At 47.2% G+C, this 23,296-nt stretch overlaps 1 protein-coding gene and 1 pseudogene across 1 annotated transcript; one reads left to right on the top strand and one right to left on the bottom strand.

Moving 5' to 3' along the window:
* Positions 1 to 1,218: 1,218 nt before the first annotated feature.
* Positions 1,219 to 7,900, bottom strand: ATP5MC2 (ATP synthase membrane subunit c locus 2). Its single transcript, XM_004429128.3, has 5 exons — positions 7,811 to 7,900; positions 5,006 to 5,072; positions 3,682 to 3,759; positions 2,958 to 3,151; positions 1,219 to 1,481 (listed from the first exon to the last, which is right to left on the bottom strand). The coding sequence occupies exons 2-5, from the start codon at positions 5,039 to 5,041 to the stop codon at positions 1,367 to 1,369; spliced, it is 423 nt and encodes a 140-aa protein (XP_004429185.3). The 5' UTR covers positions 5,042 to 5,072; positions 7,811 to 7,900; the 3' UTR covers positions 1,219 to 1,366.
* On the top strand, positions 5,813 to 22,428 carry LOC147914715 (uncharacterized; annotated as a pseudogene).
* The last annotated feature ends 868 nt before the right edge of the window (positions 22,429 to 23,296 follow it).

Below are 23,296 nucleotides of genomic sequence, written 5' to 3'. Positions count from 1 at the left end.
ATCGGTGTGCGCCCGGGATCCGAACCCGGGCCACCAGTAGCAGAGCGCACGTGCTTAACCGCTATGCCACGGCTGCCCTCTCCTTCTTACTTGCGAAAATAACAGTCACTAGCAAGACTGGGCTGGGGGAGAGTCCCACAAGACCAGCAGCGTGGTAGTCTTACACCCTAGGCTACTACAAGACATGATCCTTGCTCTGGCTCTAACTCTGCTAGTGCATTTCCTGAGAGAATCCTTTGACATCTCAAAGTCTCAGTTTCCTCACTTGTGAAGTGAGGTGGTTGGTTAGATAATTAAATAAAAAAGTGACTAAAATATTGCTGAGATGCATCATGCCAGATACTTCTAGGGATATAAGGATGAACATGACATAGTCCCTGCCTCAAGAAACTAACAATCTAACTTGGAAGATAAGGCGCACACACACGCACACACAAATCCACCATTTATCACAGACCATAAGCATTATAAAGGATACATGTTCTACAGCCCTTTATACGGGTTAATGCTTATTTGACTGAAGGTAGACGGAAACCAGATGAAAGCTTCATGGAGGAAGAGGTAGCATTTCAGCTGTCTTTCAGGATAATAAGCAGAGTTTGAAAAAGAGGAAAGTGAGCAAAGATTCAGGAAAGAAAGCAGAGATGGCCAAAAGGCAAGGCCTGAAGATATGGTAAGGACAAGAAAGCAAGGAAAGTATCTGAAAAATGATAAATAGTTCACTTTGGGTAGACTGTATGGGAATAATAAAAGATAAAGCTGAGAAAGTTACTGTCAGCCTATTTTTGAGTTGGTAAATGGCAAAACCAGTCCTATGCTTAAGGAGGACTAACCTGGCAGTGGTGGGTAGAAGTAAATGCTAGCGGGAAGAGACTGGAGGCAGAATGCCAGTTAAGAGGTTATTGCAATAGACCAGGCAGGCGGCAATGAGGGCCTGAGCCAGGAGAGTGGCAGATGGAAACAGAGCGCATTAGTCAAAAATTTAAGCCAGCACGGTAAGTTGCTGCTGACCCAACACTCCAAAGTAACAGGCCTTCCCAGGTGAAAATTATTACAAAGGAGCGCTAATGTGAATAAAGCTTTCCTGACATAGAGAAGAACAAGTGATCCCAGGCTCATGTTAAGTTTAGAACCGTCACCACCCTCCAGGCCTTATATTCTCTCCGAGGCACTCAGCCAACTATGGAAAAGAAATATACACAGGAGACTCAAGAAACATCTTATTAATACAGTATTTATTTGTCTTTCCTCTGTCAAACCCTGAGCCAACCACTTTCCCCAGGCTGCCTGGGGTGGTATAGGAAAAGGAACACACAGGGCAGACAAGACACGGGAGAAAGAACTATGGGAGGTGCAGACGGCTCCTTCACATGGCGAAGAGGATGAGAAAGGCCACCATCAGGCAAAAAAGCCCCATGGCCTCCGAGAGGGCAAAGCCCAGAATGGCGTAGGAAAAGAGCTGTTGCTTCAGAGAAGGGTTCCTGGGAGAAGGGGAGGAGAAAAGACTGAATTTCTAGTCCACACAAAGAAAAGGGCAAACATTAAAGGTGGGCTCAGGGAGAATTCATCTCCTCAAGCTCATCTTATGTAATGAGTCTCTCAGAGTAACACCAGCATGCCCAAATTCTTGCCCTGATACATCAAGGGCTCTACAGAGACTGAATGAGGGGAGCAGACAATCCAAAATTCTGTAACATGGCCTAGGTACAAACATTACCTCCTCTAGTGGATCACCCATTTCATCATAGCTTAAGATCTCTTGGCCTGGACACTTGACTATCTAGGGCCCAACCAGGATGGAAGAGGTATCCGGAGTGGCAGAGTCTACTGAAGCAGTGTTTTCAAACTTTACACAGTGGAACCCCAAAAAACAAAATGTATAAAAGCCAAACTGCAATGGTAAAAAAGTAGGGGATCTTAAAGGCTTGTTTTACTGCCTCCTGTCCATTCTAAGGCAGTCTCTGGGGCATACCCTCAGAACCCCAGGGCTTTATGGAACACAATTAAAAAACACCATTCTAGAGAAGGGAGTCAGAGGCACAGACTACCTTCGCTCATTTCAAAATAGTCAAAAGATTTTGGGCTTTAAGAAGTTACAAATGATCTGTGGGGTTTAGATGATATGAATCAGAATAGGATATAGGACTTCCAACTTTGAAAGTCAATATATAATTTCTATTTCCCTTACTCTGTCACCCTGATGGATAAGGTAAAGCAACACCAGCTTTTAACAGAATTGTCGACACAGAAGCAGTCAGGCTTCTTATTTCATACAAATCCTAAAAAATAAACCCATTTCCCCAAAGACATTAAGAGAACTTGTGGGTCTCTAGAGAATTAATTTAGTTCGAACAGTGAGCTGCCCAGAGTTGGTGAGGACCAACGAGTCCCAAATGTCAGGGAGCCATGGGGCTGGCTGCACAGGCAGTTTTCCCAGGAGTGACGGGGGAATTCCTGGGGATGGGAAAAAAATAGCAGTGAAGCCACTATGCTGACTGAGGCTGTAAAGCAGGATAGCCAACTTTTTCTGTAAAGGGCCAGATAGTAAATATTTCAGGCTTTGTGGGTCACATATGGTCTCCATTGCCTATTTGTTTTTTTTTTTTTCCCCCTCCATGACCCTTTAAAAATGTAAAACCCATTCTTAGCTCAGCTATACAAATATGAGCCTGTGGCCCAGATATGGCCCTCCAGCCTTAGTTTGCTGACTCCTACTCTAAACCAAAGCTGTTCAACAGAACTTTCCAATATGGTAGCCACTACTCACATGTGGCTACTGAGCCACATTAAAAGTACACAAAATTTACACCGTGTACTTTTAATTAATTAAAATTTAAATTCAAATAGCCATATGTGGCTGGTGGCTACCGTACAGGTTAGTGCAGCTCTAGATCACCAAATATTTCCGCCCAAACCTTTGGAAGCATATCTTAGAGCCAGTGGAGGGCCCATCTTACCTGGCATAACCAATGATGAGGCTCCCAAATACAGTCCCAATTCCAGCCCCAGAGCCAGCCACCCCTACCGTGGCAGCCCCAGCGCCAATGAACTTGGCTGCTGTGTCGATGTCCCTTGAAATGGCACTGGTCTGGAAGCTGCGGCTAGCAATAAGTGAGGTCAGGGGACTTGGGGCTGCCAAGCTGCTGAGGCTCTGTGAAGAAAAGGCGGGTAGAAAGTAAAGTTTTTAGGAAACCCCTTTTTTGCTTTGGAAACTTTTACACCATTTAAACCCTTTATGCTATCAAATCCCATCGTTTCTCTCCCAAACAGGAAATCTTTTAACTCCCTGAAAAACTCCCTAAAATGCTGCCAAGCAGAACTTTTTAATGCAAGAGGTGGACATCAAATACCTTCAAGATTCAGGTATGGTCTAGCCTGTTCTGGTGCCCCAAGGAGATTATCTTCCTGGGACCAAATCCTCCCAACTGAGTCAGTAAACTAGGTCAAGTAACGGCAGTTAGCAGCAGTACACGCGGGCACGAGCTGCAGCGGCAAAAGCTGGCACACCAGAGCACCTATGGTATCAACTGTCCGCCATCTCCACCTAAAGCCAGTGGCCTTGATCCTTCACTAATTTTAGTCTGTGATGACTGTCCTCAGCACTCCCCCTACTGGTTCTGCCAGGTAACCCTCCCCACCCATCACCCCCAAACCACAGGCCCAATTCCACCTATGAAGTACCTCATCTGTCAGTGTCTCCGGTCGTTTCAGCACCACTGCAGACAGCGATCGGCTCAGCAGCTGAGAGGAGCTCCTGACCTAGCAGAGTGACACAAGGGAAGGAAGGTCAAGGAAGACTGTGGAGAGGAGTTTCAGAACCATCCCAAGTTGTTACTTGGATGCCCCATTCATTCTCTCAAACTTAAATCAGAATCTGGGATGATTCTTTTACTTTTAGCAAATTCTAGATTTGAGAACCACACCATTTCTCTTGCTTCTCAGGCGTCTCCTTTAAAGGAAGAAAGTCTACTTCCTTTTGGAAGGAATTACCTACTCTTGCTGTACCCTTTTTTACAGGCCTTGAGAATGGGAAGAACTCTAAGCCTCAGAAGCATCTGCTTCACTCAGTAAGAAAGACATATGTTGGTAATGGCCGGCCCATAAGAAGGAAGCCAATTTTTGGAGCATCTTTCCCTGAACATATCCTTCTGAAAAATTGGCACAAAGATCCATACTTAAAATTCACCCCTCCTGGTAGCCTTTTCTGACTAACCCCAAGCCAGTGTCTCCAAAGCAGACAACATGGTGGTTTAACAGTCAGGGCTTTAATCAGATACATCTAGATTCAAATCTTAGCTCTATGTCAGCTGTGTGACCTTAGGACAAGTCACTTAAATCTTTCTAAGCCTGTTTTCTCATCTATCAAATGGGAATAATAAACCTCAGGGTTGATTTGAGGAGTAACTGAAATTCTACATATAAACTGGTAAACTCAGTACTAGCCATAGTAAGTGCTCAATAAATGGTACCCACTAGTAGCATCACTCCTTTCCACTTATGGATGGATGAACCAACTGTCTCCATCATCTAATAATTTCTTCCCTGCTATTGCTTCTGGGTCAAATATTTTTCCTACACGTATTTATTTGTAGTTTAGCTTCCCACCCAAATTTAAGCTCCCAGAAGGAATTCCTAGCTTCAGCTCTGTGACAGTCAGGACAAGATCCTGTACACAGTGCACACTCAGACCAAGATAGGCAATCTACTTCATGTTTACCATTTCTGGCTGGGTTCTAGTTTACAGCAACGTAGAGTTTCAGGATAGGAATAACCTGATCTTAGTCTAAATTCTCATTTATACTCTTACTCTAAGATGGCTGGACAAAAAGAATTAACTGCCTCTAAGGGATATGAGGCAGGGGAGTGCTAGTAAGCAATCACTCTCTCCTGTCAGGCTAGCACAGCAAAGGGCCTTCCCCCGGCCCAGCTGTGAAGAACAAGGTCTGAGAAGGAAGAGACAAGATGCCCCACCTTAAAAACTCTCCCAGAAAAGGGAGGTACTCACCGAGGGAGTGGAGACAAACTTGGCGCAGGCGTACATTTTCAGGGGATGAGGGGCTGTGGCCGGAGAGCTGGAAATACAGAAGCAGCATGGTAAATATTGTCCTTGCTCACCAAAGGACAGCCTTTGAAGCAGAAAAGGTGCTCTGGAAAACTTAAATGGCCTAGAGAGCAGAGTGACTGACCTCAAGTCATCAGCAGAGATGGAATTAGAACCCTGAAATCAAGATTTCCTTATAATCAATTGACCTCCCCTGGTCTGAACAAGTATATACTTGGTCCCAGCTCTAAGACCTGTTATACATTTCCACAGCCTCCTGAGTTGGGGTTGTCAGAGGAATCTCCCCAATGTCCTTTACCTAAGTTTTCCTCAGTTTCCATTCAAAAGGAATCCCTCTCCAGACTTCACTGTCTGGGCCTAAAAAAGTTGCCCTTTAAAGACTCTTGGGAGATTTTTGTTGAAGGTCAAGACACTGGAAGGTCTCCAGTATCTTTTTACTGAATTACCTGAAAGTATTCGATTCCTCAAAACACTTCAATTGCCTACATTAATTAACAAGGTGAGGCAGATCATCGAGGAACTGCCATTAGTCACATGCCACATAAGAACGTTTTGGCCAATCAGGGACCACGTATACAGTGGTGCACCCATAAGATTAGTACCATATAGCCTACGTGTGTAGTAAGCTGTACCATCTAGGTTTGTATAAGTGCACTCTATGATGTCCGCACAATGACGAAATCGCCTAACACCGCATTTCTCCAAACACATCCTGTTATTAAGCGATGCGTGACTGTACTCTAACTAGCAATGACTGTTAAGGTATTTGTTTTCACCATCACACTAAGGGGTATTCAATTTTGTATCGCCAAGATCTAAAAGAATGCTGACACCCTGTAGGCGCCTAAGTTGGTAGAACTGAACTTGGGTGAGAGAAGAGTGGGTGAGTTCAAGACCTCCAGGGGGGTTTCTCCAAGTAAAGTGAGAAGCCCACCTGAACTAGTTATCTGAGATGATGTATTAAAAACGCATATTCTTGGGTCCCACCTTAGACGTTCCTGGTCAAGATCTCTGGGGATAAGGCCCAAGTACCCTGTATTTCAAACAAGCTTCCCAAATATTCTTACGTACACTGAGAGCACAGTCTTAAAACCAGTCTGGAACTCTTCTCACTCTTAAGTTAATGCTTTCTAATATGCTACAAGTTGAAATACTCAGTGCTTCTTCAGGCATGTTAAATGACACTTCCTTAAATGAGTTGGACTCATATTTTCCCAGGTTACATTTCTTTTTTTTTTATAAAGATTTTATTTATTTATTTTTTTCCCCCCAAAGCCCCAGTAGATAGTTGCATGTCATAGCTGCACATCCTTCTAGTTGCTGTATGTGGGACGCGGCCTCAGCATGGCCGGAGAAGCGGTGCGTCGGTGTGCACCCGGGATCCGAACCCGGGCCGCCAGCAGTGGAGTGCACGCACTTAACCGCTAAGCCACGGGGCCGGCCCCCAGGTTACATTTCTGATTCCAGAATCTTAGTTACTTTTAGGTTAATGGATGTCTTCAACTCTTGTCCTGTCTAGAGCTCTGATTTCAACCCATATGTAACTCTAACCCAATTTTGCTGCCAGGTTTTTTTGGGACAAAATCCAAAATTTCTTTACAGTTTTAAAAAAGGGAGCATTGTTTTTTCCCAAGGCAATTAAACCTCAATATCATCATTTGTAAAATACAGTTCTTATGGGAATTAAATAACATATGTAAAGAACTCAATGTGGTGCTAGCATGTAACAAGCCCACAACGGAGGGTGGCAATTAAGGGAGCCTGCATGCAGTGCAGATCTCTCCACTGGTCACCTAACCTGGGTAGGTCTGCAATCGTTAGCCTACACCACCTCGGATAACAGCACTATCCAGAACCACAGGGCCTAAATCACCCTGGGTTTCTTCCTCAGTGTCGATCAGTCACGGCATTACAGGGCTGTTGAACCATTCCCTTCCTCAAACCTTCTTTTCCTCTTTAGGGCAGAGTCTGGGGATTCTTAGTAAACCCTTGACAGGAAAGCTGGCACGCGGGGACTATCCCATGCTGTCCCGGCCCCACCCTTTTGGGCCTGCTGCCTCTAATGGAAAACCTCTTAGCCCACCACTGGTGTTCTTTCCAACTCACTGGAGTGGAAGGAAGGGAACAGTACTGGAAGACAATCAAAGGTTCCAAAGAAACCGGCCTCTTCTCTGCCATAGCTCTCCCAGGACACAGCCTGCAGGGCGGGAGTGTTCTGGCTGTTCTGTTCACCTCTACCACGTGCACGGTCTACTTTTTAAATTGAGGGGCGCTGACTAGAGGGGTTGGTGGCTTTAGACGATCCACTATCTCCACTGCTCGGCACCTGAGGTCCTGGGGCCGAAAGTCTGGAAGTTTCAGAATAAGAAAGGCACGAGTCAGGAGAAGAAACAGAGACAGGAGGGGAGAGTCCGGGGGTTGTGACAACTCTGAAAGCGCAAGAAGGGAAGAAAAGAGCGTTTATAAGGGCTCAGTCGAAACAGGTTAAAGGAGCACTCTGGGATGTGACTTTCCCCGGCCCCAAGGCGCCCTCCCCCCACGGGACATCCAAGATGGCGCCAGGCCCGCGCGGCTGGAGGTCACCGGCACGCGGAAGGGGCAGCCCTACGGCGCGGGGATACCGGGACCAAGAGGGGGCTTGAGGCCCGGGGTGGGAGCATGCAAGGCAAGGGCCTCAAAGCATCTGCGCGAGTGAGGTGGCCGCGCGCTTGCGCGGCGCAACGCGCACGCGAGGGTCCAAGGCCTTACCTGCTCCCACTGCAGAGAAGACAGAGGGGCGGAGGGCGGGAAGAGCGAAAGGAAGGCTCGGCGCCTGCGCGGCCCGGACCAACGAGTCGCTCCGCCGAGGATAGAGTGATCGCGATGTTGACCGTCGGCCCAGGCGCCACAGCGCCGCCTGCCCGCTCTGTGGGAGCATCCGGGCAGTCGCTCCACCTGGCGTTTGAGAAGAGAAACTGCAGGTGGAGCCGACCGTGTGCAGAAATGAGGATAACTCCGCAGTGTAAACCGACCCGTAACGTGGCCTGCGGTTTGGTGTGCACAGCGTTTGGGATCTTGGGCTCGCGGTCCCTTTCCGAGCATGCGCAGTCACATGGCAAAAAAACCCCCCAAAAAACCACCTACTCAGAAATTCAGTGTTAAATAGCATACAATCGAGGTTGGGGTTCAGTGCCCAAAATGCAGCAGGAGGAAAATGAAGTCATGGGATTTCTGCCTTCTGCTGCCCCAGGACCCTCGCTTTATGGACGGGAAACCTGTTCAGTGGGCGAATAGTCAGCAAAATGCCCCAGCTGCCTTTGGTGGCGTCGTCTTTATTTCCCTCTTTCTTATTCCAGTGATCAGCCATGAGGAAACCAGCATCAGCGAGGCAGAAAATAGGGGCTGAAGATGATTGAGACTCAAGCCCCCTGACCCTAAGCCTTTTTTCCTGAGTCCTGAGACAGACAAGGAGTGACGGGCACCGGTGACCTGCAGTGAGGTGGCGAGGTCACCCCAGGCATGCCCGTGCCTCTGCCCAGGCTCATCTACCGGAGTTGACATAAGCAGGCCCTCCATGAAGTGCTCTCATGGAAGCCCCTCGGCTTCCTCCTCGTGCCCTTTCGCTTGTCCTTTCCCCGATGGAAGGAAGTGTGGGCCTTCCCGACCCTCGTCTCTTCTTCTAGGCCTCTGTCCTCCAGATAGGATCTCACCGGTCCCTTTGGAAGAGGAGGGGCTAGTTCCCCTCCTGTCCAGACCCCAGCCGTCCAGGCATCGTGCTTGAACGCAGCCCGAGAAAGACGGCGAAAGCTCACCAAACCCCCATAAAAAATAAAAAACAAAAAAAGAAAGCCGCGGCTGTAAATAAAGCCAAATCCGCCACCCTCGGAGGGGCCGTTTGTCCTCCCCTCCTTGGCCCCGTCCTTCCCGCCGCCCCCTCCCGGCTCCCGGGCCCCGCGGCGCCCCGGCCCCGAGCTCCTCCATTTAATCGGATTTGGGAGAAGGGGAGGATAAATCACGGCAGCAGCTTTACGGTCCCGGAGGAGAGGCGAGCCGCAGCCAGGCACACCCCGGCCGGCGATAAAAACCGCCGCTGAAAGCCCACGGAGCAATTTCCCGGGACCCCGAGCGACGCCATTACAGGAATGTAATTTTGCCCGGATGAGGCCCCGAGTTTAATTATCCTCGCGGAGGAATTTCAATGCGGCCAATCCATCTTGCAGGCGGGCGGCAGAGGGATTTATATGGGCCCGTTATTTCACACCGATCCTCCATCTGCATTTTTATGGCCCTGAGTTCCTGAAAGGGAGGGCAAGGAGTGGGGAGAAACCGGAGGAGCGGGCGAGAAGGGTAGGGGACTCCCCGCCTTTCCTAAATCCACGATCCCAGCTCCACGAGGATTCTCACTGGTTCCCCTGAAATCCCCAAATCTCCCTCCAGTTGCAGTTGTTGACTTGGGTGGCGGGAAGGGGCGGAATGGGGCTGGGATCCTGGCGAATCAATCAACAGGTTTTTCCCAAGTACCCAGCTGTGCCAGGCACTGTGTAAGATGCTGTGAGGAGGGAGGGAGAACAGGCTAGCGAGGATATCACTGAAGGCCCCAGACATCCCCACCCTCGCCCAGACGGAATGCCTTTTAGCTCTCAGCTTCACGTCCTCCGAGGCAAGAAGTCACAGTTCTTAGGGGCCGCCACCACCAAGCGGTCCTTGCAGCTTTTGTTGCGGCAAGATCGACCCCTTTCAGATACCGCTAACAATCCCAAAGGAGGACTGCAGAAGGGCCCGTGAGGAAGCTAAAGCTGGCTCCTCCCCAAAGTTGTTACCGCTTACAGCGTTTAGTTCTCCCTCACTGCCGTTCACTGGGCTCTGGATTCAGACAAACCTGGCTTCTCAAACCGCTGTGTGACCTTGGGCAAGGTGTTTAACCCCTCTAAATCGATTTCCTCCTATGTAAATTGGGAATAATAATAGTGCTTACCCCGCAGCGAATATTAGGATAATATTCGTGAACCTTTTATTCTTTTTTTGTGTGTGTGAGGAAGATCAGCCCTGAGCTAACTTCCATACCAATCCTCCTCTTTTTGCTGAGGAAGACTGGCCCTGGGCTAACATCAGTGCTCATCTTCCTCCACTTTATGTGGGAGGCCGCCACAGCATGGCTTGACAAGCGGTGCCTTAGTTGCCCACCCGGGATCCCAACCCTGGGGCACCAGCAGCAGAGCGCGCCCACTTAACCGCTAAGCCACAGGGCGGACCCCCTTGTGAATGTTTTAACAAGGTACTTGGAACTCAGTAAGAGTTCGATAAATGCTAGTAATAACAATAACAATAATAATAATAGTTATTATTATAGTTAGGAGCATTGCAACTCAATTTTGCTCTGCTTCCCAGAGACTTTATTGCAAGGTCCTTGCAATGACAGCTCCCAAAAGAGACTCACCTATCACTTAGTGAACTTTTTTACCTAAATAAATCATGCAAAACAAGTTATTTGACAGGTTGGTAGGTGGAGATCTATGGGGACGGCTGAGAATCCTGCGGGCTATTGCTACTAGGTCTGAAGGCAGAAATTAAATCAGTAGGGGAATAGTGAGACAGCAAACAGTGGACGGAGGTATGTGAGGGAGGGGTAAATTTGAAGACAACAAAAGATGATCCAAGAGAACATTAGCTAAGGGTCTAGGAATCTTCTTTACCAAAGGCTTGGGAAAGGGTCCTTTCTTCACTTCACTGAGGGAAAACTGGGGTCCAGGAAGGAAAGGGTGTGGAGCCAGAACTACCCTTTCCAATCAGCCCTTTCTTTTCCTACCAGACCATATAACAAGCTTGGCCCGATTGGCCAGTTTTTCTAATGACTGTTAGTGGCAGATTCTGACTGGTTAGCAGCCTGTGTGCACAGTGGTGACGAAGAAATGAAATTGATCTTTTCTTTCTTAGGATTGGTTAACAACGCTCAGGGGGGCCAGAGACTCATTTTAATTGACTGGATAGGCTAGGAGGGAGGTCCAGCACCTCTCGTATAGAAATTCTGAGTGTTCTTTTCCACAAAGGTCACCAAGAAAGAGTCTTGATTGGCTTATGCATGTTTGCCTCTGGACGGGAAACACAGTAGCTTAGAGAAGAGAAATCAAGAGAGCCATGCAGGCATGCCACAGTTCAATTTGAAACCCCAAACAGAGAAAGGGATTCATGGAGAGAAACATAAGAGGGATAAAAAGAGAGAGACTATGACACACAGAAGCGCAAAGAAAAAAAATTGCCAGAGAGAAGAGGAAGGGTTTGAATAATTTGTTTTTCATTCCTGATGGTTTAATATGGGGCTCCTTTATGATGTGTTTTGCTAGATGCACATGTTGCCAGCGCGTGGCGTGGAAAGAACAGCTGTCCTGGAGGCAGGAGACGGGGCGTCTAGTCCCAGCCTTGTTACTAACTAGCTGAGTTCCTCAGCCAGTTACTTCATCTCTCAAAGCTCCAGTGTCCTCATTTGGAAAAATCAGGGAGAGAAGTAGGCGATCTAAGATTTCATCCAATGTTAACTTTCTAGGATTCTCTTTCTTTCTGCTAAACGGGCAATTTTGTACAAGTTGAAGTGGTACTTTTGCACTGCCAATAAGGACTATTCTCAGGTCTTGAACTCCTTTATTCGTTTGTGATTGTTAATTTCAAGCTCCTGGGGCTGGTGGGCACTGACTGATGGATTTTCTATTTTCTCTTGCTAAATCAGTTCCCCAGGATGGGAGGACTGTGAGCCGTCAGTAAACCTCCCGACTCCTGGAGAAAGAGAACAGTAGATGGAAGACGGGAGAGGGTCCTTAGGATCCAGGCTTCTGAGGAAGGGATTGGTGGGAGAGTTGGTGGCAGAAGGATGGCCAGACAGATTTTTGCTGGGGAAAAACCTAAGTTCCTTTGAATTTGTTTGATGAATTTGCACAGATCCTACATGTTAACTGGAAGCCATGATTAAGTATCTATGTGAACAGATTTGGTCCCTGCCGTGTGGTGGCTCCCAAGCCAAGGAAGACACATAGACAAAACACAAAATAAAAGTCATTGTGATATACTGTGAAGAGCTGAGGACAGCAAACTAGAAATTTGAATCTTGATTTTGGAATACTACTAATTAATTATGTGACTTTGAGAAAATCACTTCACCTCTCTGGATTTCAGTTTTCTCACCTGCAAAATGTAGGAAAACACTAGATGATTATTAAGTTCTCTTTCAGCTTTAGATATAAGTAGCATAGATCTGTCCTTCCTGGTTTGCCCTTGTTTCCTGTGACTTCAAGTAATCAACTGATATTTATTGAGCATCTACTCTGTGCAAGGTGTTGTGCTACATATTGTGAGTGGGAATAAAAAAGGGGAAAGCAAAATCTCTTGTCTTCACAAATTTATAATCAGTAAGAAAGACATGTATGTATATAACTGTAATATGCAGCAAGATTTCATAGGTTATATGGATAATAGGAGTTGAGGAGGCAGTATGACTTCCAGCTAGAATGATCAAGGGGGCACCATGATTAAAGTAAGTTTTTTCTCCTTTTGAAAAAGTATGAAATATTTGAATCATATAAAAGAATGCAAGTAATGCATATCATTTATTCAACAGATATTTATTGAGATCCTACTTTGTGCCAGGCATTGTTCTAGGTGCTGGAAACACAGACATGAACAGAACGAAACAATAATCTTTGCCTTCCCAGGGCTGACATTTTAGATAACTCATGAAGCATAATAATGAAATGTACACCCATTAAACCACCCCCAATTTAAGAAAAGAAAAAACCATTACCAATACCACTGAGAGGCCCCACATACTTGTCTCCTATTGTAGCCCCTGAATTTTATGTTTATCATTTCAAGGTTTTTCTTCATATTTTTGCTGTATATTATTTATTTTGGCCTCCCCTCCATTTTTTGTTGTTTTTTTTTTTTTTACCGTTCTAAGAGTTTTATATAATATTGTTTGTAGACTTTGTTTTCTCTTTTCATTCAACATTATGTTTCTAAGATTCATTCATGTTGATGTAGGTAGGTAGCTGTAGTTTGTTCATTTTCATTGATGTATAATAGTCCACCAATTTGTTGATTAATTTCCCTGTTGATGAGTATTGAGATATTTTTCCCAGCTTTTTGCGTCACAAACAATGTTCCTCAGAACATTTCTGTACATGTTTTCTGGTATTCATAGGAAAGAGTTTCTTCAGGGTAAATACATATATGGGAATTGCTGGGTTGGTAGGATATGAAAATCTTCAACTTTTCTAGATAACGTCAAATTGTTTTCTAATATTTATGCCCACCAAAGAGTATAAGATTTCGGTTGCTACTCTGTCCTTATCAACTTTGGTATTTAGTCAATCTGTTGGAAATGGTATTTCATGGTGGTTTGAATTTATATTTGCCTGATTATTAACGAGGTTGAGCATCTTTTCATATATTTATTGGCTAGTCATGTTTCTTCTTCTGTAAACTGCCTATTCATGGATGTCTTCTGCCCATTTTCCTATATGGGTTATCTGTCATCTCCCTGTTGATTTTTAGGAATTAACAAATATATATAGCCTAGTACTGATCCTTTGTTGGTGCCAGCTATCTATTTCCAGTTTGTAGAGGGGTTGGGATTTTAGTAGAGGCTTAAAGGATGGATGATTTCAGTTCCAGCTCAGAGTTCTCATTTAGTGGGATTAATTAATTCTTAATTCATTCATCAAATATTTATTGACTGTCTAGCCAGACATAATGCTAGACACTGAGAATACAAATATAATCCCACATTTGCTCATCCTTACCACTTCCAAAATCTAGTTGGGTCCAAGCTGCTGACATCTCTTGCTGGACCACAAAATAGCCTCCTAGCTGGTTTTCCTGATTCACTTCTGGTTTTGCCACAGTCTGCTCTCCACACAGTAAGTAGCTAAAGTGATCTTTTAAAATGTAGATCAGATAATGCAACTTAAAACCTCCCAGTAGTTTTCCAGAACTTATAGAAAAAATTCCAGGGCTCAGCTACACTAGGCTCCTGCTGATCCTCAGACACACCAAACTTGTTCCCACTCAGGCCATTTGCTGTTTCCTCTGCCCGGAACATTCTTCTCCCAGATTGTGCTCACTCTCTCATTTCATTTAGGTCTCATCTCAGGTATCACCTCCTTAGAGAGGCTTTTCCTGTCTACACAATCTAAATAGCCACCACCTTCCCTTCTTTATCTTCTTATCCTCCTTTACTTTTTTTTTTAAATTAATTAATTAATTAATTTATTTATTTATTTTTCCCCCAAAGCCCCAGTAGATAGTTGTATGTCATAGCTGCACGTCCTTCTAGTTGCTGTATGTGGGATGCGGCCTCAGCATGGCCAGAGAAGCGGTGTGTCGGTGCGCACCCGGGATCCGAACCCGGGCTGCCAGCATCGGAGCGCACGCACTTAACCGCTAAGCCACGGGGCCGGCCCCCTTTACTTTTCTTTTTAGTACTTATCATAGTTTTATTTTTATTTTTTATTGCTTTTTTCCCCACTAGAAGATAAGCTCCCCAAGGGCAGGGACCTTGTTCACCACTGTATCCTCAGCATTTAGAACAGTACCTGGCACATATTAGGCCCTCAACAGAAATGTTGTGAATGACTGAACAGTGAATAAGGTAGTCTTTGCCCTTAAAAAGTTTATAGCCTAGCAGGGAATATAGAGAATGAAAAGGCAAATAATTTCAACATGGTGTGTTAGTATAATAAGAGGGGTAAGCACTGGATGCTATGGGAGCACATAGGGAGGACATGCATCCCAGTTCTGAGAAGTAGTAGCCAAGGAAGTCTTCCAGGAGGAGGTGACATTTGTGAGACACTTGAAGGACCTGTATAGGGACGGAATGGAAGGATGTTCCATAAAGAAGGAGCAGTAAGTACAAAAGCTTTGAAGTCAGGGATTACATGGTCTCTTCCACAAAGGGCAGGTAATTCACTGTGGCCAGAATGAACAGTGGTGGGTGTGGCAGGGTGCAGAGAGATGAGACTGGTTGTTAGTGGCTAGATCCTGAAGCGTTTTGAGCGTCAAGCTAATGTATTTGGATTTTGTCCACAAAGCAGCAGGGAGTCCTTTAACCAGGAGAGTGAGAAGCTCAGATTTGCCTTTTCGAAAAAGCATTCTAGCTCTAGTGTGGAGGATGGATGAGAGGGGGCAGGCCTGTGGGCATGCAGTGTGATAGGAGGCTGCTGTCGTAATCCAGGTAGGAGATGGTGGTGGCCTGAGCTCTGGAGTGGTAGTGGGGGTGGAGAGGAGGCAGAGCTCAAGAGGTTTAGAGGGAAGATGTGATAGGCTTCAGTGATTGATTGTTTTGGGGATGAAGGAGAATGGAGAGAGGAAGACGGTGCCCAGTTTTCTGGCCTGGGTCACTGTGTGGTGCCATTACCTGACTCTCCCCAGCCTGGTCCTCTTCCATCTCCACATTCTAGGGACCACTCTGGTAGGTTCCACAACCTAGGAGCCCACGCCCCAGGCTGACCTTCCTCTAAACTTGGTCCTGTCTCCAATGACCCTGCATAAATTGAACCTTTTCTCTGGGCTCTACTCCCTCCATTTGCAGCCCACTAAATGAAACTGAAACCACCCTGTAGGTACCTCTGATTCTGCCCTTGCTTTTCCAACCCTGCCTGAGTCATCAGGCCCTGCCTTGTGTATTAGACTGGGAGCTCATCCAAGAACAAGGATCTTCCCCAATACCTCTCTACAGAGGCTAAGACAGGGTTGCAGCTCATGGGAGCCACTGCTGAGTGCTGCACGCAGCCTGAAGACCCCCAGCCAGAGAGGACAGAAGAATGCAGGACAGACAGTAAAATGACTACAGGTAAGCACTGTAAGTTAGTTACATCTTCTTCAGGCTGGGAACAGCAGGAGGAGTCTTGGCCACTGTGAAAGGGCAAGACAAAGTAATCAGAACTTACTTTTGCAATAAGCTGAAAAAGTTTCAGGTGAAAGGTGGATTTAGTAAGCTGTGAGAACGAAGAGGGGTGAATTGCTTGGTGGGCAAGTCGAGGGGCTTTCTAGGCATAAAAGACAGCATGGGAAGGGCAGAAGGAAAAGAGAGTGCTGTAGTGAGATGAGCAGACCCATCCCTCATGTTTGTGGAGCCCAGGGCAAGATAAAAAAATATAGGCCTACCTCCCACGTGACTAAATATGTAAAAGTTATAAATCAAAGCTAACAAACTGTTAAATAAAACATGTTCTACCCTCTTATCTTGACAATATATCAATAGCAGCTAGAAGATTTATATTTAGAATTCTGGGACTCCTCCAGCCCCCAGTCTGGTCCTCGGGTTCTATTTCCATTCCTGGCTCTGTCCCACTCCCTGGAGGGCCTGACACAAAAGTGTGTGCTCAGTGCAGCCTCACATTCCAAGTCCATCCACACTCCTGGTCGACAGGGCTAGTGGTGTGCCCTCCAGCAGCTCCTTCTGTGCTCACAGGAGAGTGGACCCCAGGAAGGGGCCCTGCAAGTGGGCTTGGGGCTGCTTGGCAGGGGATTCTGGCAACTGGAGCGTGGCCCAAGACAGGGGAGGCATGGGCTCTGGGTAGACATATCACCTTGGCCTTAAATTGTCCTTATTCTGCAGGAGGAGGAGGCCCCCTAAAACAGGCATCCAGGGTAGAGCTCCCTCTTGCCAGGTCTAAGGGTGTAGACTCTGAAATCAAATAGACTGGGTTCAAATCCCTATTCTGATATTTATTTACTCTTCTTTGAACCTGGGCAAACTCCCTGAGCCTGTTTCCTTACTTGTAAAAGGGCGATAATAATACCTACCTCACAGGGTTATTGTGAGAATTAAATAAGCTAATATGTGCGAAGAACCTGCTATTCAATAACCACCACTCATTCATGTTGTTTTCCTTCCCACTCACCAACACGGTTCCCCCAAAGTAACCATGGAGGCTGGGGAAAAAATAGGAAGGTTTTTTCAGGCAAGACATCTAGGAGGAGTGGGTTTAGGGAAAAGGAGTTTATAGGGGAGACAGTAACAATCTAGGCAGTAATAATTCCAGTTCAGGCTGGGACCCTGTGGGAGAAAGAGGAAGAGTAAGTTGTCTCACATGCAGATAAATGAGAAAGGGTAATGGTGTAATTGCTTCTACAATCTGTTTGTTTTGCTGACAGTGGCAGCTGGTTACTGTTTTGGTTCTTGGTTTTCAAGTCAAGATAGAGGAGAAAGGTGTGAATAATCTAAAATAATAGGAAATCCAAATATCATTTCTTGATGACCAGGAACACGGTCAGAGAAGCACATGCTTGCAGACATGGATTCTATCTTTCAAACACAGAGACTGACCCTCTTATTAGCTTGGTCTTGTATTGTTCCTGAACATACACAGATTCTTACCACATGCTGTCACTCTGGCTACTCCTGCAGCTGAAATGCCTTCTTCCTCCTTCTCAGCCATTCCAAATTTCAGTCTTTATTTCAGGCCCACTCCTTCCATGTTAATCATCCCTGCCCACCACCCTCCCTCACTTCCCTGGAGCTCTTCCTAGTCTGTATCACCTAGAACTTATTCACGGTCTTAATATGTTTACTGCCTTGTATTGTTCTCTTACTATTTCATGTGGGCAAGTCTTCTGTCCCCACCTAGAGTTTAGGTTTATTAAGGGAAGGAATTATGTTTCTATTTCTCTTCTACTTCCCCCGGTGTCTATGCATTCATTCAATATACATTTATTGAGTTCCCCTGTGCCTGAACTGTGTTAGGTGCTGGGGATACAAAGATGAATGGCGTATATGTATATATCTCTCCTCTTCACTAGAGGAGCTAATAATGTAATGGACTCATGGTTTGGTAACAGCCTATAAAAGTCTTGCGCACCTAATGGGCCCTCAATATAGATTTGATGGATTGATGAACCCTGCTGCTTTTCAACTAGGCATTCAGTGAATGAATGAATGAATGAATGAAATGACTGAATAACAAGCCCCTGATACAACTCTTCCGCGTGTACCCCTCCTATATGAACGTAGTTCTAGCCGACTTAAAGGTGTAAGGCTGGTTTGAAGGGAGAAGTGGTCTTTAGAGTCAATAAAACAGAGAGCCTACAGTCTTTTCAAGGCAGTGTTCACTCCTTCCCTTAAGGCCTAGTGATTAAATCACAAAGCATTTTACAGGCCTTGGTGAATACCTTTTGTGAATTTGTGTCATTCAGGTTGGTGAGTTATGAGAACTGTGTCCATCATCATAGTAAAAACAGCTGTTATTGCATACTTATTACATGCTAGATGTTGTGCTGATTTCTTTATATGAATTTTCTAAATCCTAACAACAACCCTGTTAAGTAGGTAAGATTATTATCCCCACTTTACGGAAGAGGAAGCTGAGGCAGCTAATTAGCAGAAAAGACAGGACTTGAATCCGGGAAGTCTGATTCCACACTGTGCTGCCTACACAATGAATTGAGAGAGTGGAGAACTGAGTTCTTGAGCTGGCCCTGTCACTCACTTGCTGTGTGACCTGCAGAAGTCATTTCAGCTCTCTGGTCTGTGGCCCCTTCTGATCACTTAACTAAAGAGTGACAGCACTGGTCTTAAAGCCTATTCTTTTAAATTCCAGTCCTGTGCTCTTTCCAGCAGCCTCAGTGGCCTAAATCTGGTGGCGATCCCCTAAATCTCATCTTTCATTGTGGTGTCAGGGGCAGCTTGTGGAGTTGTCATTCATAAGATGAGTGTCCTTTTTTGAGAAGTTATATATGAAGACCTTGATGGCTTCATGAAAGGCTTGGCTGATGGGGAGTATAGAGAGAGCTGCAGAAGGACCCCTGAACCTGCTTTCTTCCTGTGACCCCATCCCTCAATTCCTAGGTTCAAATGAAAATATTTCCCAGTATACAGGATGCTTACTATCAAGGGTCCATTCAGAGAGCACAGAGGCAAAACCACGCTATAATCAAAAGGCAGGTGGTGGGTCTAGTTCATCTCTGAGTGTGGAGCTTGATCAACACAGTCAAGAGATTGAGACCAGGTAACACGAAAAAGCAGGCAAAGGTTGACTTCTCCAAGGAGCCTCTACACAGAAACCGAAGCTGTCCAAATCCTCCATTTTGTCATCCCACGTATGCAGACAAAGGATGGTAATTATTTGAACAAGTGTGCATGGTTGGTTGGCATCAGTGTTTTAAATTGGTACGCTTAAATAAAAATTGGTTTGCTGTACCGGTCATGTTGTTATTTGGCTCAGCTCTCCCTCCTCATTCTCCCTTGTCTGTGTATCAAGGGTAGCTGTGTGTGTTCTCTTCTCACCAGGGTACTTCCGGCTGGGGGGCCTGCTGGTGTCCTTTCCCAGGGCTTCTCTTTAACATCAGGCAACCTGGCAGGATGGCCTTTATGTCCCTGCCCTCACCTCCTTCCCCAGCTTCCAATTTCATCTTGTCATTTTCTAGAATCATTTGCATGGTTCTCCTGTATGCCTTTTTTCAAGCTTCTTCTCTATCCCTGCATAAAATTCTACAGAGACCAGGGAGAAAAATCCACTAAAGAGGAATCAATCTCCTTCTCTCGCTCGCTCGCGCGCTCTCTCTCTCTCTCTCTCTCACACACACACACACACACACACACACACACAGCGTCAGGCTGACTTCATCTCTCCTCTGACCTTACCATGCCCCCAAATATCAAATCAAGATGACTCCCAAAACAAAAAACAAAAAAGCAGAAAAAAGAGAAAAAAACAAACAAAACACTCCCCTCCTAGGAGATGAGTCCACCTTCCTTGGAGATCCACCTGAGGTTACTGAAGGGCTGAATTTCTGAAGCATCTTCTTGCATGTGAGGCTGCAGCTGAGGGCCTGGTGATGTGCAGTTTGGGGTCAGTCTTCATGTGTATGTGATGTGTTTGTAAAAATATTTTTCTTAAGCAGAAGGCTGCTTTGATTGTAGGTTAGAATTCCAAGTGCGTGTGTGGGAGAGGAGTTGGGGGTTGAGGGTGAGGACAAAAGTCCTGTTCTGACCACTGAAGGTAGGGATTCAAAAAGAAATCTTGGTTCTTGCCTTTCTGGGAACCCTCCATCTTTGCGCGGGTCGGGGTGGGGGGTGGGTAGCTCTGGGTCGGATGGGGTGAACTAGAGGAGGGGACCGGGGAACAGTTAAACTTCCTTTACAAACCAACATACAGACAATTGCAAATGAATTCAGGCAGGGACACCCAGCACCTTTGAACAGAAAACGGAACTGGGAAAGGAGTCGACGGCACGAGGGCAGAATTTAGAGAAAATCTGGGAAAGCTTCTTGGGAGAGAGGTGTGGAGACACGTGGGTAGGGAACCGTAGCTGAGGGTGAGGCACACCCAGCCGCCTTTCCCCGGGTCTCCCCTCGCAGGCGCCAGCCCAGGCAGCTGGGTGCGGTGCTCCCTGGGCAGGCCGGGCTCTCGGGTCCCTCCACCACCTGACTCGGCCGGCTCTCGCCTCCTCCCTCGCCATCCCCGGGCCCCTTTCTCCATACACACTCCTCCTGGCTCCCCCTCGATAATCTCCTGACATCTCTTCAAATCCAATTATCGAATTAATTGACGTGCTAACCGAGAGGCAAACAGAAAGGGGCGGCAAACACCGGGCGGCTCAGATTTATCCTCCGGCCTCCGCAGGCCCCGGCCGGGCGAGATTTACTGGGCCTCGAACGCGGCGACAGTTCAAGCCTTTGATTAATCATGTTTTTCTCCCGGCCCCATAATTTAGTTGCTCTTTTTCCCTCCCTGCCTTTTTTTATCAGTGGAAACAGAGACGGAGTCCTCATCAGCTTCAATTACAAATATTAAGCCCCCGGACAGCACTTTGACAGAGAGGCGGCCGGCCCCCCCTCCATCCCGCCCCCCTAAATCATCCCCGAATTAACATCACAATCGGCGGCTGGCGCGCGTTCAGATTTAAATGGTGGCATATTGTTCGCGGACGGTCTAGTTCAGAGCAGCGGGCTCGCGGCTCCCGGCGGCAGCCCCCGCCTCCCCCCCAGCGCCTCCCTCCGGCCTCCCGGGAGGCTCCGGCGCCGGGTCTCCAGCAGGGGAGGCTGCAGGCGGGGGTGCGCCGGCGTGGGCGCGAGAGGGCTGTGAGCCGGCTAGGGTGTGGGGGGCGTCAGGCGGAGGGAGAGCAACTGCAGATGCGGGGTGCGGGCAGAAAGGCCGGGCTGGGCAGAGGTGGGTGAGTTTGGTTGGGGGTGGGGGGGGCAGGGAAACGGGGTTTAACAAATAGATGCAAATGAAGGCTCAGAAGCAGCGGGTTTGGGAATGCCACTGCACAGGCCTTTGGGGGAAGATTATCGCTGCCTTGACGCCCCGCAGGGTCTGCGGGGCACCCTTGGGTCGTGGTGGAGTGGCCAGGAGGTAGGGAAATCTCTTGTTCTTTGAGTCTTGCTATATGAGGGAAGAACGTGGGGCAAGATTTCTCCGTTTCCTGAACATATTAGAGAAAATTGGCCCTAAACCACAGCCAGAAAGCTTGAAGATAGGCCTCAGGACTTCCTTAGTGGGAAGACCGAACGTGAGGTTGAAATACCCCCTGGGGATTATTCGGATTAGAAGACCCTGGAAGTAGCCCGATTTCTCTGAAGGCATTTGGGGGAAAAGATATAACTATTTGGCTCTGTCCCTCTCAAGTGGAAGAGGAAAAGGAGAGTCATTCCCTTGACCTCATTAATCCTTTTAAGAATGAAGGAGCTCGTGAAGAAAAATGTCAATCCAGGAGTCTAGGTTTCCAGATATTTTCATATCCACCTGTCTCTTCAGCCTTGCCCGCATCCATCTCCAGGCCCCCATTTCTGCCTAGCAACATCACAACCAATCAAGACGCAATTAGGCCTGGCCGCTCGGCTCATCCTTAACTGGGATTGGCTGCTCGCAGTGAGCGCATCCCAAGGTTTCATTGGCTGACGGCCACCTGTATGGAAATAAGAATTACACGGGACTCAGCCCCCTCTCAGCGGTGTGGACCTGTGGCTTACTGCGCTAAAACCTGCCAGCTCACAGCCGAAACTCTCGGGCTTGTTTCTTGCCCTCTCTGCCTCCTCTTCCCCCAAAGAGATCTCTCGAACTTTTTTCTCTCGGCGCCTCTGCCTGAGGCCTAGTCTGAAACAAATCCGACCAAATAACTCAGAAATGATGCGGATTTGTATGCTTTTTGCATCTTTGCATTCTCTCGGTTCAGTGTCAAGATTTTGCCCGTTCCGTCCAATGCTGCCACAGTTTCTGCCCCTTTCTCTCTTCCAAGTCCATCCAAGGGGCGGCTTCTCTCCATGTGGAGTCCCTCAGTCCCTGCCCCTTGTTGCCCCAAACTGATCAGTTCCTCCAATTCCGGATTGCCCCTCTCCTCCCATTCAGGATCCAGGCGTCTCGTACAACAATCTAAAGCCTGGTTTAGGAAGGAGTTAGAGGGGGAGAGGACCCCCCCACCAAAAAAAAAAAAAAAAAAAAAACCCTCCATCCTTGCTCCCCATCCATTTTCTCCGAGGGAGCCGAGTTTGACAGCGAATTCATTCCGAGCGGGGAGGGTGATTTATTCTTCAAATATACCGACAAGTGCGGGCATGATGGAGCCCATTAAAATGTTGGGAGATTGTTTTTATGATTGAAGTCTGTATTACTCCAACCATAAAGAAAGAGAGCAAGGAGTCATTAGCATTTTCATGATGGTGTATTTCTGCTTGTCTCCGCGCCATCACTCATCTTTACTGCCCGTCCCTTTGCTCTCGCTCTGCTACAACGAGGAGAGACTGCAGCCTGAGTTGGGGTTGGGGGTGGGGGGAGGCGGGGGCCAGAGATCCCCCAGCCGCTCTGCCCTTCACGCCAAATCCTCACCCTCCCTGGCACGCAGATCAGGGGTGAGAGGCTGGACACAGACGATGCGCCTCAGCCTTCTCCTGCCGGCTCCTCCTGCCACTGAATGGTCAGAGCAGGGGTCTTGCCCAAATGATACTTGGAGGTCTGGGCAGACTGGAGTTGGGGAAGGGGAAGTACCTCTTCCTTTCTTTGGCTCTTCCTTCCCGGCCTGCACATCACTTAGAGCTCTCCAGGGTTATGCACATAGGGGTGAGGTCAGGAATTCCTGGCTGAGTGCCCTGGGCTGGAGACAGCAGAGTAGGAAAGGACAGGAGGCAGGAGATCCCAAGTCCCGGGTTTGGAGACTGTGTTGGTAGGAAGTTGGGAGCCTGGACATTTGGCTTCTGTCTCTGCTACTCACCAAAGGGCCCTTTGACCTTGCTCCGGGATGGATTTAAGCCTCCTGTCTCCACCCCAATTC

The sequence above is a fragment of the Ceratotherium simum genome, chromosome 17 (genome assembly GCF_057802395.1).
Source record: "Ceratotherium simum simum isolate JZ-2026a chromosome 17, ASM5780239v1, whole genome shotgun sequence".
NCBI lineage: Eukaryota > Metazoa > Chordata > Mammalia > Perissodactyla > Rhinocerotidae > Ceratotherium > Ceratotherium simum.
This window is presented reverse-complemented; position numbering and strand designations above follow the sequence as displayed.